General features: G+C 48.6%; 8 protein-coding genes across 8 annotated transcripts; 4 read left to right on the forward strand and 4 right to left on the reverse strand.

Moving 5' to 3' along the window:
• The first annotated feature begins 32 nt into the window (after positions 1-32).
• HD556DRAFT_1412935 (uncharacterized protein) lies at positions 33-4,162 on the forward strand. The gene is made up of 14 exons (XM_041304221.1): positions 33-1,153; positions 1,206-1,271; positions 1,319-1,391; positions 1,451-1,751; positions 1,815-1,839; positions 1,940-2,028; positions 2,092-2,175; positions 2,238-2,291; positions 2,344-2,364; positions 2,417-2,661; positions 2,713-2,895; positions 2,946-3,037; positions 3,087-3,801; positions 3,855-4,162. The coding sequence occupies exons 1-13, from the start codon at positions 297-299 to the stop codon at positions 3,772-3,774; spliced, it is 2,778 nt and encodes a 925-aa protein (XP_041154251.1). The 5' UTR covers positions 33-296; the 3' UTR covers positions 3,775-3,801; positions 3,855-4,162.
• A 255-nt stretch (positions 4,163-4,417) lies between these two features.
• HD556DRAFT_1010926 (interferon-inducible GTPase-domain-containing protein) lies at positions 4,418-5,970 on the reverse strand. The gene is made up of 3 exons (XM_041295866.1): positions 5,716-5,970; positions 4,570-5,664; positions 4,418-4,507 (listed from the first exon to the last, which is right to left on the reverse strand). Exons 2-3 carry the CDS (start codon positions 5,604-5,606, stop codon positions 4,504-4,506), a joined length of 1,041 nt encoding a protein of 346 aa, XP_041154252.1. The 5' UTR covers positions 5,607-5,664; positions 5,716-5,970; the 3' UTR covers positions 4,418-4,503.
• A 4,777-nt stretch (positions 5,971-10,747) lies between these two features.
• On the reverse strand, positions 10,748-13,338 carry HD556DRAFT_1539402 (uncharacterized protein; the record flags this gene model as incomplete). Its single annotated transcript, XM_041309716.1, has 2 exons — positions 11,482-13,338; positions 10,748-10,772 (listed from the first exon to the last, which is right to left on the reverse strand). The coding sequence occupies exons 1-2, from the start codon at positions 13,059-13,061 to the stop codon at positions 10,748-10,750; spliced, it is 1,605 nt and encodes a 534-aa protein (XP_041154253.1). The 5' UTR covers positions 13,062-13,338.
• On the reverse strand, positions 13,339-14,016 carry HD556DRAFT_1412956 (uncharacterized protein; the record flags this gene model as incomplete). The annotated part of the gene is made up of 1 exon (XM_041304222.1): positions 13,339-14,016. A coding segment is annotated over exon 1 (358 nt), but the record flags the coding sequence as incomplete, so codon positions are not given.
• Positions 14,017-14,048: 32 nt separating this feature from the next.
• On the forward strand, positions 14,049-14,673 carry HD556DRAFT_1434611 (uncharacterized protein; the record flags this gene model as incomplete). Its single annotated transcript, XM_041305346.1, has 5 exons — positions 14,049-14,147; positions 14,200-14,295; positions 14,351-14,405; positions 14,459-14,499; positions 14,554-14,673. 5 exons carry the CDS (start codon positions 14,049-14,051, stop codon positions 14,671-14,673), a joined length of 411 nt encoding a protein of 136 aa, XP_041154255.1.
• A 212-nt stretch (positions 14,674-14,885) lies between these two features.
• HD556DRAFT_1313196 (uncharacterized protein) lies at positions 14,886-17,183 on the reverse strand (the record flags this gene model as incomplete). The annotated part of the gene is made up of 4 exons (XM_041300762.1): positions 14,886-14,995; positions 15,048-15,210; positions 15,275-16,848; positions 16,901-17,183. 4 exons carry the CDS (start codon positions 17,181-17,183, stop codon positions 14,886-14,888), a joined length of 2,130 nt encoding a protein of 709 aa, XP_041154256.1.
• A 1,413-nt stretch (positions 17,184-18,596) lies between these two features.
• HD556DRAFT_1412974 (phosphatidylinositol-glycan biosynthesis class S protein-domain-containing protein) lies at positions 18,597-20,652 on the forward strand. Its single transcript, XM_041304223.1, has 7 exons — positions 18,597-18,978; positions 19,036-19,128; positions 19,183-19,359; positions 19,413-19,595; positions 19,647-19,736; positions 19,785-20,152; positions 20,206-20,652. The coding sequence occupies exons 1-7, from the start codon at positions 18,618-18,620 to the stop codon at positions 20,443-20,445; spliced, it is 1,512 nt and encodes a 503-aa protein (XP_041154257.1). The 5' UTR covers positions 18,597-18,617; the 3' UTR covers positions 20,446-20,652.
• A 546-nt stretch (positions 20,653-21,198) lies between these two features.
• HD556DRAFT_1412978 (CTLH/CRA C-terminal to lish motif domain-containing protein) lies at positions 21,199-23,040 on the forward strand. The gene is made up of 7 exons (XM_041304224.1): positions 21,199-21,342; positions 21,399-21,584; positions 21,644-21,859; positions 21,916-22,038; positions 22,096-22,281; positions 22,331-22,654; positions 22,731-23,040. Exons 1-7 carry the CDS (start codon positions 21,283-21,285, stop codon positions 22,830-22,832), a joined length of 1,197 nt encoding a protein of 398 aa, XP_041154258.1. The 5' UTR covers positions 21,199-21,282; the 3' UTR covers positions 22,833-23,040.
• Positions 23,041-23,130: the final 90 nt, after the last annotated feature.

Genomic DNA, 23,130 nt, shown 5'->3' on the forward strand with positions numbered 1-23,130 from the left:
GTAAACACAGGTAAACATACGCTTGGCCGACATGACAGTCGTTCAAGGTATAATTCATTCAGATCACCCCGACATAATTGAAGGTAACCCAGTATAGTTCATTTTGAATTTACACTTCGTATCTTAATGCTCTGCATACGATAATTAAACTCCAGAGGACAAGACGCGCGCATATGGTCACGTTATAGTACTACTATTAGGTCCGGCCGCCTAAGCACTGATTGAAGCTTCTTGCGCTGTAGCCTCGTGCTAAGCTCCCTAACTCAAACTGCGTCAAGGCTTTATAGGTCCTGGAGATGACAGCACAATTCCTTGTACACTTTCTCAACACAGTGAAGAAGTGGCTTTCACAGCTTGCACGACGCTCTGCGAGTTCTTTTTCGCTTTTTTTGTCTTTACTCTGCCGATTTGTTTCTGATCGTCTAAAGCTCAGTGCATGTCGTCGGAGATTGTTTGCTGGGATCCGTTTTTCCAGCGAGGCTCTACCGCGTTCCCAAGAGAACATCGCAAGACAGGATGCACCCATTTGCTTGAGTTCTCTGCCTCTACCTCCTTCGGATGATCCTCGTTCAAGAATCCATTCACAACACCTGCGAAAAAATACGGCGATACCTTTAAATACAACAATACGGAATGGAGGTACTGCAGAGATGGACAGGGGTTCTATATCAAGTTTCCACACAGGAAAGAGCTCTGGGAGCAACATGAGTCGGCCGTTTCCCAATGGAGACACATTAGAGCGGTCTGGCAGTCCAGGCCCATCACGTCCTTTAGGCCACTATGGATTGTGGGAGTCACATTCACGATCGCAGATATCCACGAATGATACTCGTTCTCTGGTTGCTGCAAGGTCCACGGCCTCCACAATGCATCCGGCGCTTGGCGTGACTCCTTCCAAACATAGTCTTACACCATCATTCACTGGATTACGACCGCACAAGGGACATGTTTATCGTCTTTCGGAAGACGTCCATAATTCCATGGCGCGACAACCTGCACCACCAGATCTTGCTGCCGATCATGTTTATTACGTTGCTCCGCCCCGTAGCGACGAGATGCCGGGCTCAGAGATTGAGGTCCATCAGCGTATACTCCCAGGAATATTTCCTATGGTTGCGGAAGGAGTCTTGAGATATGACAGGTGCATTCCCCGGTGAAGATGAGCCTTTTGTCCTATTTGTACTCAAGAGCTGACATTGCAAAAGGCCCACTGACAATGTCCTGACTACTGTCCCCGTTATGACAATCACGTTTCCTGTGCATGACCCGAGGTAAATCGTACTTAAACCATCTTCTTTCATACATAAACTCTTTCAAGTGTGGTTTTGCCCGAAGGATGGACCACCCTTGTTCATCCAGAAGGTTCTCGCTACTTTCTAAACGAAAAACAAGTGCGTAAAATCTATCGATTATTGAAGACCAGCATTTTTAGCATGACTACTATATGTAGAGGACATTCACAGAAGTAGATGTATTTGATCCACAAATATACAAGGGCATCGAAGACTACATGCAATACTTGTGGACTGGGCTCAGGTCAATCATTAAACAAGAGAACCTCCGCCTCGACCTGACGCAGGTGGACCTTGTACTCGAGCTAAAGGGTAGCGACGTTGCAATTGATAGCTCTGGCATCGCTTGTGGGTACTATTTCGTCAACCACAATAGCAGATGCCTCTTTTGGTTGCACAAGTCTGACGTCAAAGATGTACTCTCCGATTGTAAAGGCATCAAGAGTCTTTCACACATACGTGGGTGGATCGTAGTTGTCAGTGGATCTGGATCTGACGACTTGTCCTGGTTCTCATTGCCAGGGCTTGCCATTCAGGCACAGTACTGGTTGTGTTCTAGGAAAGGTCCGTACGACACGGCTCACAATACCATCCAATTTCTAATACAATCATAGGTTCACATACAAGTAAACTGACGAAGAGCGTAGGCTGCATTGGGAATACTTTCCTGACCTGTGTTTAGTTTCACAAGACCATGTCGATGAGATTAAGGATATGTTGATGCATGCGACATGTGGTTAGTACTTTTTTAGGTCTTCTATCTTGACCTAATATGTTTGGTTGCAACTTGAACCATCAGATCACATAACATCGAAGCGGTCTTCTGCGCTAGGTGATGTCATCGAACTCAAGGACTATATTTCGGTGGTAAATGGACTCAAGGGTACATACGCTACGTCGATACTTCCTCATGAATTTCTGTGCTAATTCGGTTTTTCTAAAAAGTTCATTCCCGTGAAAAGCAGCGGATGCAACGATGCCATACTGCCATTATCATTGGTGAGGTTTGAATTTGAACTTCAGCTGTTCCTAATGTCGATTATCATTTAAGGCCGTATCATGAAGTTATTCAGTCAGTACTCTCTCGTTTTCCTATTCAGCTGTGATTGATGATGGTCGTCTAGGTGAAAATCAGTTTATCAACTTTCACGGGGAGGATTGCGTGAGACTGATATCTGACAAAACGGTTCATGATTGGAAATACACACCATCATTGTTGATGGTCGTGATCGCACCCTTCCTTTTTTTGGACCCCATGACGCAAGTCGAAAAACTGCACAGAGCCATTGTAGATGAAATTGCTTCCTCGGCACGGTGGAATGCACTTAGTTCGAAATTGAAAGGGCAGCTCAAAGACTCCAATCTCCTGGTAAATCCACCCCTGTTGTGTTGGGCAAAATTAATTTCGAACCATCGGTAGGCCACTATCTTACTCAGCGTTAATGTTGGGTTTCTCGATATCAGCACTGTTGATACCGGCGGGAGATCTGCCATTCAGATTACAAGCTACATGTCCTTGGTGACGAGTTTGGGAAGTATAATTCTCGGCATGTTCTTGGTCTGGCATGAACAAACCTCTGGAGACAATACAGCCTTGGAAGCGGTCAGTAACATGTTGTACAACTGGAGTATTTCTTACGGTAGTTGTGTCAGGCATCATTTACATCGAAACTTCACGACGAAAAGCATGGACTTGAAAAGTTGGCCATAATTTACAGCATCCCCAAGGCGTTACTCATGTGGGGGTGAGTCTATACCATAATGCGATAAGCAGACGCCCTGACTTCAAGTTAGGATGATCTTCTTCTTTGTGGCATTTTCTATCGATTGGTGCGGCGCCAGCGATATAACTTCCGGAGCCATAGTCGGTACTGCGGTACTTATCGTATTCGGGTTGATATCATACGGCATCATTCGCATCAGGGAAAGAGAGCGCTGGTGGTGGCAAGCAATTGGCCAGCAACTATCATCCTTTCTGGCTCGAGTCATGAAGTTTTTGGAGATGATAAGAAGCCAAAGACGCAAGCCCCAACCTGACCCTGAAGAAGCTAGCCCCCATACATTGACAGACCTCCCACCAGCAAACGTCGAGGTGGACGCCCCAACCTCGCGCAACCACCAACCAGAAATACCAGGTGCCGACGGTCGTGAAGATCACCTTCACTCTATCGCCGACACTCGGTCATACCAGTCCAACACCTCTGTGACGTCCAAAAATGAAGGACAAGCAGCAGTCAACGACACGGGCGCCGCAGTACCGCCCAGTTCATATTATACAGAATACCTGGAGAATGCGAAATACACAGATAATGTCGTTGAAGAGCCAGAAGAGGTCGATTATTCTCGGCCTTCGTCAAGCACAACTCCGTACTATCCAAAGATCGTTGGTAGAAGGGCCACCAATGAACCTTTCCGTCATGCGGCGGCGGCTGCGAAGTGGACACTACAAGACGGTCAAGACATAGAAGAGGCCGAAGATTAGGATTTGTTGGATCTGATTTTGGACATCGTGAGTGGAAACTCATTGGGCTAGGCACTAAGTACTAACACCCCACTATGTAGCTAGGTGACCATCGCCAATCAGGATTAGACCTTACTGTAGAACATGTATTGTATGACTTATAGGCCAGCTGCGAGATGGATGGCCTCGTCAAGCGTCTCCTCACACCAATAAACGTGACTTTCAATCCGGGAGAGTTTGGATGTGTTGCACTGGCATTGCTGTGTATCATTCTCTCATTCCTAACATCTAATCGATCAAATGGCCCTGCCTGCCTCCTTTGCAACACTTGGTCGAGGCATTCTTGAAACAATCTGAGTAATTCTAGCACTATGTAGCATTCAGCTGCAAATACACGCAGTCTGTTACCACGAAATAAAATGTGATGCTTCAGACTTTGGGACTGCATATCAATCATCGATGTTCATACTTGGGGAAGTACAGACGTTCAGCTTTCTAATTTAATATTTCGGTTCGACTTCGATCAACCTTGCATCGTGTTGTTCCAGCTACACCGACTGACGAAAAACTGTATGTAACATAACAAAATGAACTCCGAGAACGCAATATGTGAGACTACAGACTTGGGGGAGAGTTACAACAGTGAAATCCGACAAGAAAATGGAAATGAACATAACCAGCAAACAGAAGACTAAAAGATGTGGTACTGATACAAACCTTGTGTTAGGGCTGTCAGGATTCGGGACAGGCCTAGCTATATAGTAAAATTTGTACTCAACTATCTGATTGATAATCGAACGGGAGAATCTGACTTACTTTGAACACCCCAACTGTAGACGCTTCAACGTAAATTCTTTGACATCATCCAGAAGCTTTGTCTCGTCAATTGCCTTTGTGGGGTGGATCTTTCCAGTGCACACTGTCTGATGCATGGCGTCGTTGCAAACGATGTAGACATTCTTAGGAGGGAGGTTCCCCTTCTCAATGTTAATTTGGACATTCTGGTGCGTTTCATCGATGAACCTCTGGTGTTCTTGTGATCTCGTCAACCGGAAAAGAGAACGTGTTGTGTCGTCCATGTCCGAGTCGGGATCCCAAGGGTCGAAACCCATCTTCTGGGACACCATGTTTTTGATGTGCTGGTCTGACTTGGAGCGAACAAGGAACGCCTCAATGTTCTTGAACTGCTCACAAGTGCGGAGGATGGCAAGGTCGGAATCCAAGAAACGATTGTCTATGACCACGATGATGCAATCAAAGATGTAGAGGCCCATGTCATTGAAGTATTTCCAGTCCGGCACCTCTAGAGTGCCTGATCCGGGAATGTCATACCAAATTGTCCGGGAGTTCGGGCGTGGATCAGGGTACCTCGTGACGGTGCGAGTGGTCTCGATGATTCCCGCAGGAGCGGCCATGGTATGATTTGTGGACAAGCCACGGACGGCATTGATGAAGGACGACTTGCCAGCTCCAGCAGAGCCAACAACTGCGATGTGGATGAATCCCGGATTGTAATGATACGTGGCCTTCATCCGATTGATATCTTCCTCTGAAGGGTGACACTCGGGGCGAACGCCTTCGAACCATTTCTTCTCAGCAGCGAGCCTTGCTTCTTCCACTCTGCGACTATCTTCTGCAGCTGAGTGTTGCAGTTCATCCAGATGGTTCTGCAACATTACGCGGATCAAAATCTCCATTAAGTCAGTTTTCATCTTCCTTGCTGTCTCTTCTGCTTCCAGTTGCCTGGCTCTGGCAAAATGCATTGGCCAGATGGCCGCAAACGTGGCAGACCCCGCAGATACCACTGCAGACACTGCAGACGCCACGACTGGGACCATAAGTGGGACAACCATGCGGTGCAGAGACACTTTGTGTGTGGCTAGCGACTTTTACACTGCTGAGAAGGGCAACCTAGAATAAGATTGACCAATTGTGAATTGCGGAACTTCAAACTTTGCTCACCTCTGTATGGATTGCGACAATGTAAATGTGGCGTGCAGCTGATGCTAAATCTGCAGGGAATGCAACAGAAAACAACTTGACAAGGGGCAAGCGGGGTGGGCGACAGGTTTTATACTTGTCCAGACAAGACGCGAAGCCGGTACGAATAAGGTGTAATAACTTCGGCAGCTTCCACATTGTTCAAAAGCTATTCACGTAGCTTCTGATCGGTGTTGTGTCTAGGGTAGAATAGAGTATGCATCCATTGATGAGAAGTCGTAGATCAGAGATCTGCGTGAAGTTCTGTGACCTGGTTCGCCTGGAACTATCACTTGCAAGACAATTTGACATTGTGCAATGAGAAAGCCATGCCCGCCACTACCCCAATTGCCCACATAGGCAAGCCATCGATAGACGAACTGAACCTTGTCTCACCAGTCCTAGTCGACCTCCAATTAGCCACTCGAGATCGCGTTATTTGCTGTTTGGATGCATGAAGGCAGGTGTTCGACGTTGAACGTGAGTGTGCCATTACCAATAGTTGTCATGTTTGGGCATACTTAGCAGATAACGATGTACACCATCCTTGTTTATTGTGATGTGCACTCTATGACCCTGGTATTATTAGGAAAAACAAGTCCTCGATGCTGACGTGTCAAAAGGTCCCTGTAACTGAGTAGTAGGGCATTGTCGAGATCCGTGATTGGATTGATTATGGTGATTAGAAGCAGTTTGGGCTGGGGATACGCGATGCCATTTTGTGGACGACATGTTGTCGTGCAATATGCATGTTGTGATAGGGTGCGGGCCGTCCAATATAGAAGGAATCTTCCTTCAATGTTATCATGATGGTCTGGGAGATTGATAGTAGTGGCGGTACACCTGCTAGCAGTGTTTTCCGCCTCAATCGCCTGACCACTCGTCCGGATGGCTTCAGAATATTTCGACCAGACGGCTACAGCAGATATAACAGCTGGGAAGATTGGTGCGCCCATGCAGTGCATAGAAACCTTGGGAAAGGGGGTGGATTTGCCACCGCTGAAAAGCGCGGTGGGGCAACGTGTTTTGTGTGCGTCCGATGTGACCTAGACTAATTAACGAATCGTGGACTGCGGAACTTCAAGCTTCGCCCACCTCTGTACGGATTGCCATGATATGAGTGCAGCGTCCAGGTGATGACAACTCTACAGGGCAGAGACGAGAAATCATCCGACACGGGGCAAGTAGTAGGGTGGGTGTACATGTCTTATACTTGTCCAGACAGATGTGAAGCTGGTACGAATACGGTGTAATATCTTTGGCAGCTTCCATATTGTTGAAAAGCTATTAATTTGGCTCCTGATGTGTTACGCCCAGGGTAGGATATTAGAACATGCATCCGCCGACAAGAAGTCATAGATCAGATATCTACGTTGGGGCAGTGGCTCCAGCCTTGGTGAATGTGCGTGGCACTCGAATGGGATGAGAGTCTCTGTCTACTGCCGCGCCCTGAATGGCACACATGGGCTGACTAAGCTACTCGAACCTCCGACCTGGCCCCTGTTCCTGCACCCCTTGCCTGGGGGTGCCCCACTCCAAGTGCCCCCCTTGAAAAAAGCCTGGCGGCGTCCTCGTCGCCTACTCTCGTCCTCCGCTGCTCTCTTCCTGTTCTTCCTCCTCGCTCTCGCCCTCCTGCTCTTCTTCGTTGCTGCCCTCCTTCTCTTGTTCCTCCTCGTCACTGTTCTCATTCTCTTGTTCTTCGTCGCCCTCGTTCTCCTTTTCTTGGTTCTCTCCTTGTTGCGCTTGTAGCTGTTCCTCAAGCTTCCGTTGTTCTTCAGCTAGTTTTGTGCCTTCCTGTGGTATGAACGTTCGTAAACGTCGGGCATGCATCTCTCCTGCTATCGCTTCTCCGTTCAACGTCTCTATCTTGTATGAGTTCCGGAGTCGTTCAGTGACGCGATGGGGTGGGGACCACTTGGGGAGTAGTTTCCGTTTCGTGTCGAACGTATAGTCGAGATTACTGCGATAAAATTGAACTAATTGTCCTTTAGAAAATATGACTTCACCTGGTGTACGTCCGAGGACTCGCTTGTCAAATGCCGCCTTACGTTTGATGGCGTGTCTAACTGCGGTGTCATAGCCGTCCAATTGCTGTTGTGCTACATATGCCATCTGCGTGCCGATGTCTGATGTACGTATTGCGGAGGTACTGTTGCTAAGGTCCGTGCGCGGGGTATTAATTACTTGTCCTAGGAGTAGCTCTTTCGGTGAGAACTTCAGTGCTGGCAATATGCGATGGTTGAGCGCTGTGATTGCGTCATCCAGATGGTCTGGCCAGTTGAGTGGTAGCTTGTCCCATGAAAGTGCTTCGTGATCGTCTTCTCCTATGTTTGGTGCGCATAATCTCTTTAGCACGTGCAATAAGATCTTGTTTGTGCCTTTGACTAAACCGTTTATCCATGGTGAGTATGCCGCAATAACGTGAGTACTACAGTTCCACTTAGCGCAAAATTCTTTGACGACCGTATTGTTGAAGTGTTTCCCTCCGTCTGACATGAAGGTTTCTGACGCTGTGAAGTTCTTGAAGATTTTCGCTAGGCTGTCGACCGTCGTTTTCGCTGTTCCGGCCGACTTATATTTGAATGCCCACACGTGTTGGGAAAACGTGTCCAGGTACACTCCTAGCGTATTGTACCCTCTCGCCTTCGGCAGTGTGAGGTAGTCCCCGACTAGAAGTTCAAAAGGATGCCGGCGCGTTATCGGTTCTAATAGTGAGTGGAGATGTGACGTACCAAAGTTCTTGCAGCGGCTACAATTGCTAATTGCTGTCATGATGGATGCGTCTAGCTTCGGACTATAGATCTGGTCTGTTAGTGCTATTTTGATCGCGTCTCGTCCCCAATGTCCACCCTCGTTGTGCTGCTTCACCGCCCGTGCTCGACCTTCCTCTTTACTGACACATTCCACTTTACTACGGGCTCTGACTGCAGTCCCGCCGTATAGTTTCCAGAGTTTCCCATCTTCGATCAGATATTGTGATGCACGGTGTCTTGCACGCTTCCGGTCCCGAACATTGGTTCCTTTGTCGATTTGTAGCATAGCCTCCACGACTTCGCGAAATACTGGTTCGTCTGCGAACCGTTGCAGGAGTTGTGATGCTGTTGAATCCTCAATGTTAGTAGATACCTGAAGTAAGTCGTTGACCAAACCCGTATTAGCCTCCCAATCTTCGCTAACTGTCCATTCGCTCCCGTCGAGTAATCCTACATCTCTTGGGTGTCCCTCCCACTGTCTGCTTAGTCCGTCCGCTATAACATTAAGTTTCCCTGGTACGTGCCTAACGTCTACGATGTTATGGGCCAAAATTCCATCTCTCCAACGTGCATGTGCTGCATTCAGGCGGTTGCTGATTAGTACATCCTTTAGCGCTTGACAGTCTGTTTCGACTTCAACTGGGAATCCCCAAATGACGTCCGAAAACTTGTCTAATGCGAATTTCAAGGCTGCGAACTCGAGTAGGAATGGTTTGTAGTTCCGTTCTGTCTGGGATGTGCGTTTTGATGCGAATGCGATTGGGTGTAGGCGTTCCGTCCATTTCCCTGATGAGCTCTTTGTGCGGTTCCGTTGTGACAGTACTGCTGCGAAGCCTTCTGCGCAGCCGTCCGACGTTACGACAAAGTTGGAGCCATCGTATTTCGGACCTTGCAGGATTGGTTTTGATACGAGTGCGGCTTTGAGGTCCAGGAAAGCCTTCGTATGTTCCTCTTTCCAGAGACCTTGCAATTTGAAGCTTCGTAACGTTCTCCTATATGTGTTCTTCGTGTAAGGTGCTGTTAGCGGTGCTCCCTTGACGAGGTTCCGTAGTGGTCCTTCCCGTAACGAGTAGCTCTTAATTAAGTCTCTGAAATGACTAGTCAAACCTAAAAACGACTCCAGGTCAAGCGCATCCGGAGGTTGCTCCCAATTAACTACTGCGGTTAACTTAGCTAGATCCGGTTGTACTCCTTCTGGGCCTACTGTAGCTCCTGCGAATGTGGTCTCCGTCATGAATAGGCGACACTTTGTTGGAGAAAGCGAGATATGGCGTTCGCGGCATCTCTGAAAAATTCGTTTTAGTTTGTCCAACATCTCTTGAAACTCATTCGCTGCGCATCCGCCATCGTCCACGAACAATTCCATGGTACTATCTGCTAATATATCGTGCAAATTGTTAGCTGTCATCTCGGAGAAAGTTGAAGGTGCGCCTGTCAAGCCCATCGGCATTCTTTTGTACCAAAAATACCCTCTCCCTTCAATGTAAAATGCTGTGTACGGTCGTGACTCTTCTGGAATTTCTACTGCGTAGAATCCTGCTGCGAAGTCGAAAACCGATACGTACCTATGTCCACTTAACCTTAGCTGTTTGGCTCTGATGTCGCCTTGAGGCATCGGCGCGATCATTGTGACCTTATTGACTTCGTTGAAATTTTGACAGATTCTCCATTTTTGCGGTTTCGGGGTGTTTTCCGTTCTTCCTTGTTCTTCTGGAACCTCGTGCTCTGGCAGGGTGAATGCCGGCGGCTGGCCGCTTCGTAAACACTGTTTGTTGATGGCTTGCTGTAGCTCCTCTAACGTCATGCCTTCCTGTTCGTGCGCTTTCTTCGCCAAGACTGTGTTTGCGCAACACTTGACCACTTCTGGTGGTGCGTGCTCAATAATTCCAGCTTTGATCATTTCGTCGATTTTCCCGTGTAAGAATTGTATTTGCGGGGGAGTGAGCGGTCGTTGGTTGACTTTGAGGTTGAAGGTTGTCCCCTCTGGTATGTTCAGCCGGTGGGTCGCTCCTGGGACTGGCAGTACTTCTCCTAGAGAACATGCGAAGATGTCAGCGTAATCTGCAACGAGTGTCCTTACCTGTTCGAGCTCTTCTGGTGTGAGGTCTTTTCCATACTGAACGTGTTTCACTATCCAGGCTGTTCGTAATGGATTGTGGGGTTCCGTTAGTCGAGTGAACGTTGCCTCGTCGTTTGCCAGGAACTCGGTGGGTATTTCCTTTAGGGAGATGTCATGTTCATTTGTCGGTGTGGGATCTTCATCAACCGTTACTCCCTCTGACATTCCTTGCGATATCGTATGAGTCGGTGTCGCATCTTCGTCCTTGACGCTTGCTTTTGCTGCTTGTGATTGGTTTCGCAATGTCGTCGTGCCTCCGATTCCTGTGACCTGAACTTCATCAACTTCGTAATCGTGGATTGCTTTGAAGGTTTGCAATAGCGGCTTTCCGAACAGAAACTTCCAACCTCCCCCGCTCTGTAGCACTTCGAATTCCCCTCGCGCTCTTACTCCTCCTATGACCACGTCTCCTTTCCAAACCGCCTCTGATTGCACTATCGCTCCATTTGCCATGCGGAGGCGCTTTGATGATGGGCTCCAATTGCCTAGCCTATGTTTGATGCCTTTAAATACTGACGCGCACATGACGCTCGTCATCGCTCCCTCATCGAATAACGCTTTGACTCTAATCACCTCGCCTTGTGGGCCTAGAAACGAGGTATACTGCAGGAACGGTAGGCAGCGCTGATTTCCATTTTCGTTTTCCGCCGTCGAGTACAAGTCACTGACATCGCATTGATCATCTGTCGTTGATACACTGTCTGATTCTGTGTCTATGATTGTTCTGACGGGGCTTTGAGAACTGTCCTCGTGCGTCGCCTCTCCACGTACGAGGACTGGTTGATCATCTTGTTGAGGTATGATGTCTGTTTGGGTCGTCTGGTGTCCCTCTACACTGACGACCCTGGTCCTTTTCCCTGGTCCCACTGTGCGTACTCTTCCTCAAATGCTACGTCGATTTGCACCGCATTCGCCCGATTAAAGTTACCCAATGCTCTCGCTGCTAGACTTCTCCAAATTCTCTCCTGGATTGGTAGTTGCGATGTCTCCGGCACTGGGCACTCTGCAGATCTATGTCCATGCGCACCGCATTTGAAACACTCTCCCGAGCATATCATGGCACTACCTGGCCGAAGTGGGAACTGGGTGGTCTCTGTGACTCGTCCGGTTTGTCCATACTTGGTGAACCATTGTTTGAGCTGCTCATCGTACGCTGCTCGTCCTGGAGTGGTGTCTGAGTGATGCGCTATGTCGTTGACGTGACTTCGCATGATATCTCGTTCTTCCTGTGTGAGAGGTTGGCGCTGACGAGTTGTCTGCTGGGTGTTTGTCTCGAGCTGTCTGTTGATGTAGCGTATACGTGGTGCTAGATTGGGTGATGACGTGGTGCTTCGCTCAGTTGGCGCAGATCCTAGGTTGGTGCGCTGTAACTGCAGACGCATGACCTCTATCGCATCTGTTTGCATAGTCTCGAGCCTTGCGAGGCGGGCACTCTGCATCTTCTCTTCCTCTTTCTTCTTTCTCGCCGTCTCTGCTTTCTCCCTCAGCTTGTTTGTGTCAAGCGCCTTAATTTCGTCTAGGAACTTGCTCCATTCCGCTAACCCCGGAGTTGTGAGCTCCTTGATTACCGTTGGTAGGTTCTCCCGAACTTGATACACGAGCCCTGCTGTCGTGTTGGCTCCAGCTTCGTTAACGAGCTGTCGTAAGTTCACATGAAATTGAAGGTGTGCCCACGTAGGAACGCCTGCGACTGTAATCTGTTTGCCTACTTCTTCCTCCTTTAATCGCAATGCTAATATCTCCCGTTGGTAGTCGAGCCCCGTTTTTTCAGCTACTGTAATTGCTGGCCAACGGTTCGAGAATGCTGTTTTGACATCCGACCACGTGCTCTTGTGCGAGGTGTCCAGTTTATTCCACCATGTGTCTGCAATTGAACCTGCCGAGAGCAAAGTACTGAATACCGTGATCTTCCCTTGTTCGGTCTTCAGTTCGTTAAGCACGACATAACGCTCAACTTCCCGCAGGAAATTCTGCGCGTTCTCGTCCGCTTTGCCATGGAACCATCCTGGTGTGTTGCCGTTTCCTGACATCTTCTTTGACTTTGATGTTTGCGGAGTGACTTTGGCGATGATGGGTTTTAGGAAGGTCTTGGTCGGTGTAGCAGGTGGGACTGGCCACGGTGTGATAGACTTCTGTGGCTGTACAACGGCACTTAGGATCTTTGTCGGCTGGTCGTCGAAGGTAGGAAGTGTATTAGCTTCTGGGTCTGGTGCTCCTGTTAACGACTCTTGATCTTCTTCGTCAGTTTGCTCTAACTGCTGGCGGACCTCGTGGGACTCGTACTCCGAGTTCTCCTGGTCTTGAGGTTGGTCCTCTGTCTCGTTAGATGTAAGCTCTGGCGTATCTAGTGGGGAAGATTCAGTTGATGTGTTTAAGGAAGAGGCGTCAGAAAGGCTAGTTAGGCTTTTTTTCGAGATGAATTGTCCTTTCGGACCTCTTGGTTGCTTTGGGGGCATTTTAGCGTTGTTTCTTATCGTCCTTTCTGCGACAATAATAATGGAATGCGTTCTACACGTGTGCGTTAACGTTTGGTCGTTGACGTTCTAAGCCTTGCTTTCCGTTGACGTTTCCAATGCTGTAACGTTGTATCGACCAATCGCTGTTTCTGAACCAATCTAATAGAATCTGAGAATTCTGATGTGGAAGCAGGTATGCGCTAGTGCGAAGATCGAATCCCACTCTCTCACCACGATGGGGCAGTGGCTCCAGCCTTGGTGAATGTGCGTGGCACTCGAATGGGATGAGAGTCTCTGTCTACTGCCGCGCCCTGAATGGCACACATGGGCTGACTAAGCTACTCGAACCTCCGACCTGGCCCCTGTTCCTGCACCCCTTGCCTGGGGGTGCCCCACTCCAACGTGAAGTTCTGCGAGTCGATTTGGGCAGATATGAGTGATAGGAGAAGACAGGAGTGAATCAGGTTTCTGGGCATGTATTTCCATATTTCCGATGACTGTTTGTACAATAGACGAAGGTGAGGTGTACAGTCTGGTGTATTTCATAGTGCAAACAACCACTGCCATGGGAGATGATCGAGAGCGTTGTGGAAACAGAGGCGACGGTTCGTAGGGACTGAAATGTTGAAGTATGTCGAGTCGGGTGAAAGATGAAACAACGAGATGCAGCGAATACAACGAGCAACGAAGAAGCATAGTAGCTTGGAGCAAGAGTCAGAATGGACACGAGAGACAAGTCTTCAAGAGGCCTCGGCGGCATATCTGCCAATGAGCCTTTACCTGAGCGCTGTCGCCTGGGTCATTTTCTGATTCGACCATGGACGCGTGGAACCACGAGTTCAGGACTGGCACTGATCGGTTGGCTTACTAGACTTTGTAGTAGGAAGTTCCAGAGAGACTGGCAATTCCGGTTCTTTCTATTTTTAGTAAGCGTGTCATTTAGTCACTGGCACTGCCTGCTAGGCCAGGATTCACCGCTTCCACACCATGGGCAAGAAACAGTCAGGGTCGGCTGAGAAAAAGCCTACGGAAAAGAAAGGTGGAAACAGCAAGAACACCGACAAATGTGATCAATCCGAGGGCAAAGTAAGCTACAACAGTCGCTTCTGATGAAAACCGCACCTCGAGTTGTGTCCAGGGAAAGGGTGGTCTGAAGGCTGCAACTGCTGTCAACGTCCGTCATATTCTATGCGAGAAACACTCCAAGGCAACTGAGGCATTGCAGAAGATCCAGGTGGTGACACATGCCATTATATGAAGGTGCACTGGTTCTGATAGGTGGTTTGCAGGAGGGGCAGCGCTTCGACAAGGTAGCGCAGGAATACTCAGAGGACAAAGCTAAAGGTGAGTTTACTGACCAGATATAATTGTGGAATGTCACAAAATTCTCGTCCCAGCTGGTGGCAGTCTTGGCTGGATGGTGCGAGGGTCCATGGTTGTAAGTACTTTGTCATTGACTGACTCAGATAAGCGAAATTTATCTGTCATAAAGGGTGCATTCCAAGATGCTGCGTTCGCCCTTACCCCGTCCACTGTCGACAAACCCATTTTGTCACCTTTAGTCAAGACAAGTTTCGGATACCACGTTATCATGGTAGAGGGTCGTAGATGACTCGACGCCCTGTGTATCTTCCGCATACTATGCACTCCTTTGGCCTGAGTCTACAATTAGCGAATTATACAACTACCATACGTGAGTGAGATACAAGCTAAGGATATACGTATCAGACAGTCGCCTGAAAGGACTGCAGTATATCTACTGAATTAGATAATTAAAGTGTCGAATCCCAACAGAAACAGATGCCAATTCATTCATGTGACAAGCTAAGCGGCGCCACAGCCTGCTACCAGATCACCACAGACCTTGTGGGGAATGGAGGTAGCGACGCGGTGCACATTATCACCATGTTGAGATAGAAGCTCAAGGAACAAACCTGGACTGAGATCAGCAAGCCGATTTCAGAGGCTGTGCGGGAGAGGTCTGACTTTTGTCCTCTTTGGACCATGATATTGGCATCGACGACGACTTGCAATAATCTGGGAGTTCTGGGGCGGGGGTGGCTTCCTCTGACGGGGCGGGGACTGCGCGTGCTCTTGGCTTCCGGGGTCTTCTGGTTTGCTTTGGAGGTGGAGCCTCAGCGCCTGGTTCCTGTACACGTCAAACATACATATCAACAAAAACGCCAGTAGTGAGTAATATGACCCGGACGTACAGTAGGTTCAATCTCTTCTTGGGCAAGACCCGACGAACGCGCAACTGCGGTGGAGCGTCGCCGGCGCTTCTGCTCATCCGCTTCAGGATCTGGCGTTGTCCCGGAAGAAGTGGGGGTCTGATCAGGCTGGACGGTACTCCTGCGGGACTGGTTTCTCCTGGGTTCAACATTGGATCGCAGCATAGCAGCCCTCCTGCGCTTGCTGGGTACAGCCGAGGAGGTGGGGTGGGCAGCCAATACCTCATCATCATGGCGGCGAATATCCGCAAGCAGCGCATTGCCTTTCTGCTTATTAGCCCCCCTGCCGTTCCTTCGGCGCCGACCTGCACCATACTGGGCAATAGCCTTGCGGAAGTCGACGTGCGGTTTGTGCAGGTAGTAGTACGTGACACACTGGGCGGCAGTCTTATTGGGTAGATGTTGAGCAATAAGCCCGAATTGTTTCGGATGCGCAGCGTATCTCTCCTTGAAGACAATGCGCTCCTCTTCTGTCCAGAGGTCAAGAGCCGAGGACGAGCTGTAGAATTCCGCAGGATCGTCCAAGAGATTGTTCGTGTCGTCGTAAGAATATGGACCACGGCCATCAACGACAGAAACCATATCCGGTATCTTTGCAACGTTCTTGATCGCCAAGTAGCTTGGATCCGTCAGCTCCTCCATCCCAAGATTCGCGATGATTTGCTCCATCTCAAGATCAGAGCGAACAGCATCACCCAAAACAGCAGCTGATCGTCTGGTGGACCTGCCGCCTGCAGAAGCTGGCATGGATTCCTCAGGTAGACCACCTTTTGACACGTTATCGAGCCGGGCACATTGCGCTATCCATTGCTGATGTAGCTCAAGATATTCTTCTCTCAGCTTTTGCTGTTTTTCCCGAAGGGTTGTTTCTCGCTCCAGGAAGTGTCCTGATAAGGACGATCTAATAGACTGAGAATGTAACGCCATTCTTTCCTGACGGGGCTGATCAGCTGCAAATTCCTCAAAAAGCTTGTCTTGCGCGTCAATGGGTGAAGGCAGAGAAGGCTCGCGGATCGCCCGATTGGCCCTAAGAACCGGAACAACACGCTCATCGCGCGTCTGACGATCACATTGAAGCCTCGTTAAGACTACAAAACGGAGGGCTTTTGCGGTCGAGTCTGAATAAGACGGACGACCATAAAACCAGGTTGCGGGTTGTTCTACGTCAAGTGCAGGAGTCAAAGGCTGCTCTCCTGCCTCGATATGAGATGGACTACCGACAGATTCGGTGGCAGTGACTTGTGGAACAGACTTAAGAAAGGGAGTGTTTCCTGTTAATGTTCGCGAGGAGCCGACATCAATATCTTTCTCCGGTATTCTTGATTCTGGTGAAGGAGCCGTGGTCGCGGTCGCGGACGCTGGTGAGTCATTGACGACCGCCCCCACAGATTTCAAAGCAGGACTGGGCGTAGCAGGACTAATGTCGTCAGAAAGAAGGGAGGTTTGGTTGGTTTGCATTTCAATCCCTTTACCAGCAGAATCTCCCAAGAAGGCGAATTCCATGTCACCAGGGAGAGCATGAGAAGATATGAGTCCAGGAGGAGACATCTCAATATCTAAATTGGTATACGTCTTCAGGTTATCGACAAGCAAAATGGATGGTCGTACCTTCTCCTGACAATAAACTTGGTGGAGAACGCGGGAAGTTCGATGCCAAAGGCGGACCATTAAGCTCACCGTTCACCACAGGATGGACCGGTTTGGCGTCCACGTGCAGCAACTCGTGGGATGGAGGCTTAGGGTGTGTAGAACCCTTTCCAGCAAGAGTCTTCGATGTAGAACCAAGTCGATCAGGATCTCGCGACAACACAAGCGTGGGTACTTGTTGAATTGTACTCTCTCGATTTGATTTCGGTGACACGATGTCCTTAGGACCATTATGCACGGACATAACAGATTTATCAGGTCGAGAAGAAGCAGATGATCGGGATGAAGATCTCGACTTTAATCTTTTAAGGGGGGCTTCAGAAGATATCGAGGACGCTCTAGATCGTGCTACAGAGTGGGCAGGTGATGCAGCTCTGCAAGATGGTGAATGCCTACGGGGGTCACGATCGGTGATATGTGGGTCTGGGGGAGGAGAGTTAATAGCATGGCGAGGCGGTGTACTAGCAATGGAGGTCGAAGACCGCGTATCATCGTGATCATATTGACTGGATGGTCGACGCGGATAGTAAGCATCTGTGTTCGATTTATCAACTGAGCGCGGTGACCGCCGAGTACTATCATCATATTGTGGCCGATATGAATCTGACCGAACGAACACGTGTGGTTCTCGGTAGTTTTGACCACTAGAATAAGGACGATAAGTATCACCATGAGTAGGAGGATACCCTGGTGACTTCTGAGGAGAGTAATCTCGTGCAGGACGGGCACGATAATCTGGAAATCTGGGACTTGTAGGCTCCAACCTACATATGATAATGAGAGAATATACTAAGTGACACGCAAATGGACAAACGCTTCGTATCGGCCGGGTCGATCGACGTGTGATTGCTTCCAGGAGTCTGATGGCTCGAACATTCGCTCTGCCATAGTATCTCTGCGGAGTTTTTCCCGTAGAGGTGGTGGACTCGGAGAGGATCTTCGATCTTGCCAAGACGACTGCCAGCGAGAACCGGGATCCCAGAAGCGTGGTTCCATAGAACGAGACCGTTCGTAACGATCTGGGGATGGACTGCGGCTGTTATAGCGTTCTGGTCTCCATGCAGTTGGCCTGTAAATGTTCGGATGATCATCACTACGATAGCTAGGTCCCCCACGGGGGATATAACTATCGTACGGGGAGTATCTCCGCGAAGATGGCCCAGGAGATGGAGATCTTCGACGTGCAGTAGAATAGGGTGACTAAGAAAGAGGATATTTGAACGACCCGAGAAAGTACGACTCTCACGAGAACTTACGTCGTATACAGATGAGAAACTGCCACCTAGAGAGCGTCGTATGTCGTGTGCAGACGAAGGATTAGCAAAAGTAGAAGATTCGTAGCTTGCAGAAGTCATGCTTAAGAGAATTGGGACCTCCAAGATGCTACAACGCTTGTCACAGGTAGGAATGGAAGAGAAGTTGGGATGAAAATTAGCCTAGCGCGTCGTGGTGATGTGAATATTTGTATAGCTATTTGAAAGCAAGTGAAGGTCAGTTATCGAACATGGATGTTTGAAACTTTGATGCAACTAGGAGCGAAGACGCTCAGTCGAAGTAAATGACTGAGGTAGATGAGTGATCTCTAGCAAGAAGGGATTGAAACTCCGACCCCCCATTTGCGGGTCGATGTCGTTGTTGGCAACTTCAAGGTGTTAGTATTGCTGGGGACTCTGTCAGGATGAACTCTGCTGCTTTCGCAAACACTGGCTCTGGCTTCAAAGATCCTGAAAAACTTAGCTTCGAAAGAGACTGGATACGCAGAGCAGTCTTGGCCTCGTATTGGATCGTTATTATTCTGGCTTTCCCATTCTGGTGGCATTTGACGAGTATCGAGAGACTTGCACTTCCGACCAGTCAAGTACGATCACAACTTCAGAGTAACATTGTCTTTCCTATCGCTATTCACTTTGATGCGTCCATTAGTCAACAAAATCCCAGTCTAAACTCTCAAGTTCAAACATTACTTCATGATTCTGCGATAAATGAACCTGGACGGTGGAGAGGCGTTGACATACGCCTACAAGACAGAAATGATGAAGGTTTGTGCGCTCACGGAAATTATATAGTGGACAGGGCAATCTAACGTGTTACTGTAGTAGCATCTAGCCTATATACAGTTGCTCTTGGTGAACAGACCTCAATTGCCCATTCAAGAAACTTGCGGGTGAACAGGACCGATGCACAGTCAGGTGAGTCAATAAGAGTACCGTATCTTTAAACGAATTCGACTGCTCTCATATTAGCAACGAGATTAAGCTCTATATTGTCCGACCTTATCGCTCCTCCAGAGTCAGGCACTTCACATTCGCAGCGTGTCGTTCAATACTCAGATCACTATCGTCTCGCTTTCACGCTACTAAACGAAGATGCAACCCCCAATCGATTCGTTGCAACATGGGATGTGCAAGCTGCGCTCGCAGGTAATCCATATGGCCCCTCTATATCGAGACCAACTCTCAAGACACTTTATCAGAATTCATATATCCGCTGATGTCTCAACTCTCTATTTTGCACAATTTTACTGTCGAAAGTCAAGTACAGTACCATGCTCCATTAGCATTTGAGCCGAGACGCGTGACCCTTGGTGACACCGAAGTATCAGGGCTTACTCAGGAAGACTTGACGGTGTTTATCAATTCTGCCGAATGGACACTTGGTCAGTACTGCGTTGTAATCGATGGTGTCGACACCTGACCAGTCATTGTAGCATCCAGCGTCTCGAATGATCCTGTTCTACATTTCGTTCTATTCGTTCCTTCTGAGACCCATTCACCCATGAACATTATTGACAGTGAAGGTAAATGTCGCGTATACTCGCTTGTGGTCATTTCTGACTTATCAATAGGTCGTCCAATAAATCAGAGCTCCTTCCTTTTGCCCCAATGGGGCAGTATTTTCATCCTCAACAATGAACTCAACTCCTCGTCGTTGCATCTTTCATATAACGATCTAAAACCAGTTTTCCGCAATTTTGCCACCCAGCTCGCTGCTCTTTTAGGCGTGCCACCCGTTCCCCTCGGCTTGAGTATGGAAGGAAGCTTTCTATCTGACTGGCAGTTAGATGCTCTGCTCCGGCATCGTGCATTGCAGAATGTGCAAGGCAGCCAGGATACATTGCACAGCATTATAAAGCTCGTGGATCAGATCAATAACATGCCTGTTGGGCAAGTGGTACGAGATGATGTCCTAGACGCCCTTGCATCGCTCCACGAGGTGCGTTCTGCATCTTGTGTCATATTAATGAAGACTGTGCTCAAATAATGCAGGCATATCGTACTGCCGTGACATCGCCGGCCCTTGCTCTGCGATGGTCCAGTAAGGCACTATCTATGGCGTCACGCGCTTTCTTCAATCCTGGGATGCTGGCATTGCTGTACTTTCCTGCCGAGCACAAGTATGCGGTGTATACGCCACTATTCGCATCTATATCTGTTCCTCTTGTGGTGGCCTCAATTCGGGATTTCATGGCGTGGAAACGGGGCTCACAGGATAACGGAAGGCGGTGAGATTGATGATTACGCCCTTTGTTTGATAGCTTGTTTGTCGTCCGCAAGGCTCTTGTGTACGCTAGAAAATAATCCTATAGCAGTGTATTGTAGCCCTCCGTACTATAGTATATAATCACGGGTATGGGAAGCATTAAAGCCAGCTGAAGCAATAAGATAAAGGGGGTGGTTACTGGGGTTTTGATGGCGGTGATTGATGCGACGTGTGCAAAGCGTATTTTGCTGCTGAATTTTTGAGCATGGGGTAGCACGGAAATGTGTGTATGACATATATTTCCCATAGCACGAGCCTCGATGGCATCCCCATGGTCCCCCTCTCTCAATGCGAAGGTAGAATTGCTATTTTGCGGCGACTCCACCTAGATCCCATAAGTTGACAGGGGCTCACGTATACAATTGGGTAATAAGTCCAAGTGCTGGGCCTCTGCCGTGTCTCCGTGTGCTGCTGCTCTCTTAGCGCATCCGCCACAAATTCGCCAACTGCTTCATTGCACGTAATCCCGCAGATGTGCACAGGACAGTGGTTTGTACAGGGTGCAGTGAAAGCTCCAGTCGCTTTGATCACCGCCGAATTCAATTGTCCAGAGCCAATTTATGACTAGCCGCCCTTCCCCTCCAAGCCACATATAATATTAAGCTCCCACCTAACCACACATACAGTATGATCTTTAAGTACTGAGTAGCGGTATAGTTACTAGCCTTTGTGTTACTTGCCCAGCCAGCTCGGGCCTTCAAGGTCACGTGGGAGTAATTACAAGGACTACGATCATTTAATCCCGATTCCCTCCCAACGTCAACGATAGCTAAGCCTTGAAGACAGGCTCTTATACTATTGGTATGAGCTCAACAAAGCTCAATTCAGAGGGGGTGTTGCTCTTTGAGCAACCGTTCGTACGAGTGCGCAGTTACGCCTGCTAATTCTCAATGACCTCACTACAATCACACTCCGCCAGGTCCCTTATGAAAACTATCGAAAGGTCTTCCGTGCGACACAACGGAACATTGAGCGCGAGCTCGGAAATGTACAGACTGTCTCGAATGACTTACTAAAACGATCCAAGAGCCGCGAGGTCAACCTCGAGGATGCTGCTAAGAGCGTAGATGGAATGATAGGTCGGGTTGAGAACCTCAAGCGCAAGGTACGTGGTGTTATTTGCTAGTTCGGATCTCATTTTACATCAGTGGACATTATGCGCAGCTTTCAGAACTGCAGGATACCGCTGGAAAGCCCACCCTTGATGTCACTCGGGAGAGGCTACAGCATCTCATGGCGGTAGAAACCCTGCAAACCACTGGTAGCCTCGATTTTTCACGGTGGGCGGACACGCGGCTTGACAGATGGCTTGTTGACTGGGCCCTCCGGACTGGACGGGAAAACACAGCACGAACACTGGCACAGGACAGGAACATAGAGGTTTGTAGTTCCGCAAAGTGTTCACATCAACTCATGGCGTTTACCGTTTGCAATAGACCCTTGTGGACATCGATCTGTTCACAGACATCCGAAGAATTGAATTGGCACTTTCCAAGCACAGCTGCACTGAAGCACTGGCATGGTGTAGCGAGAACAAGACGGCGTTGCGGAAAATTAAGGTGAGACTGAATTCTGCAATATGTGATCTCTATGAAAACATCTCGGTTCTTCCGCAGAGCACGCTCGAATTTGAACTTCGCTTACAAGAGTACATCGAGTTGGCGCGTGATCAGAAGAAGCAGGAGGCCATGGCTTACTCGAAAAAACATCTCGTGTCATGGCAAGAAACACATCTCCCACAGATTATGCAGGCTGCCACTTTACTTGCAATAAAACCTTCTACGACGTGTGGTCCGTACCGCGTAAGATAGCGTTGCTCTATCTGCATTCGTATCTCATTGGACCTTTCAGAGACTATATGACGATTCCCGCTGGCTTGATCTCATTCAAGCCTTTCGGCTTGCCATCTACAATCTGAACTCTTTACCCACTGAACCCCTTCTCAATCTTGCCCTCTATTCTGGTCTGGCTTCACTGAAGCTGCCATCCTGCAACGACAAGTCATCCCACAATATCGACTGCCCGGTGTGCGACCCGAGCATAAACACTCTGGCCCGAGAAGTTCCATTCAGCCACCACGCCAACTCTACTATTGTTTGTAGAATTAGCGGCAAGATCATGGACGAGGACAACATGCCCATGATGTTTTCTAATGGTCAAGTTTACTCGAGAGAGGTAAGTCTTCCACTCCCGAAAACGAACCTATCACCGACTTTTTCATGTGACCAACTGATACTCATTCTACCGTCAGGCGCTGGAAGATATGGCAGCAAAGCACAATGGGATGGTCACTTGCCAAGTGACTGACCAGAAGTGCGAGTTCAGCGCGCTCAAGAAAGTGTTCATCTCTTAGCTGTTTACGGTGTGGAATGCCAGACTCGTCGTCTCGGTTCTTCACTTCGATTTTCACCGTGTGTTGGACCTATATACGCTCTTTTTTTTTCATCGTGTAATAACATTAGCGACTTGTAGAATATTCAGACTCGACGAAGCTTAAGAGGAGGGCTTTTGTCGAGAATATTTTTCTGACTTAGCCAGAATTCAACTGCATTCATGACCAAGGATGTTTTTGTAAGTGGCAATTGAATTCTGGTCAGTCCACTTTCGCTAGTTGACGTTGGGTTGACGTCGAAAAATTCCGCTCGTAGCTG

The sequence above is a fragment of the Suillus plorans genome (genome assembly GCF_016647745.1).
Source record: "Suillus plorans strain S12 chromosome Unknown HD556scaffold_87, whole genome shotgun sequence".
NCBI lineage: Eukaryota > Fungi > Basidiomycota > Agaricomycetes > Boletales > Suillaceae > Suillus > Suillus plorans.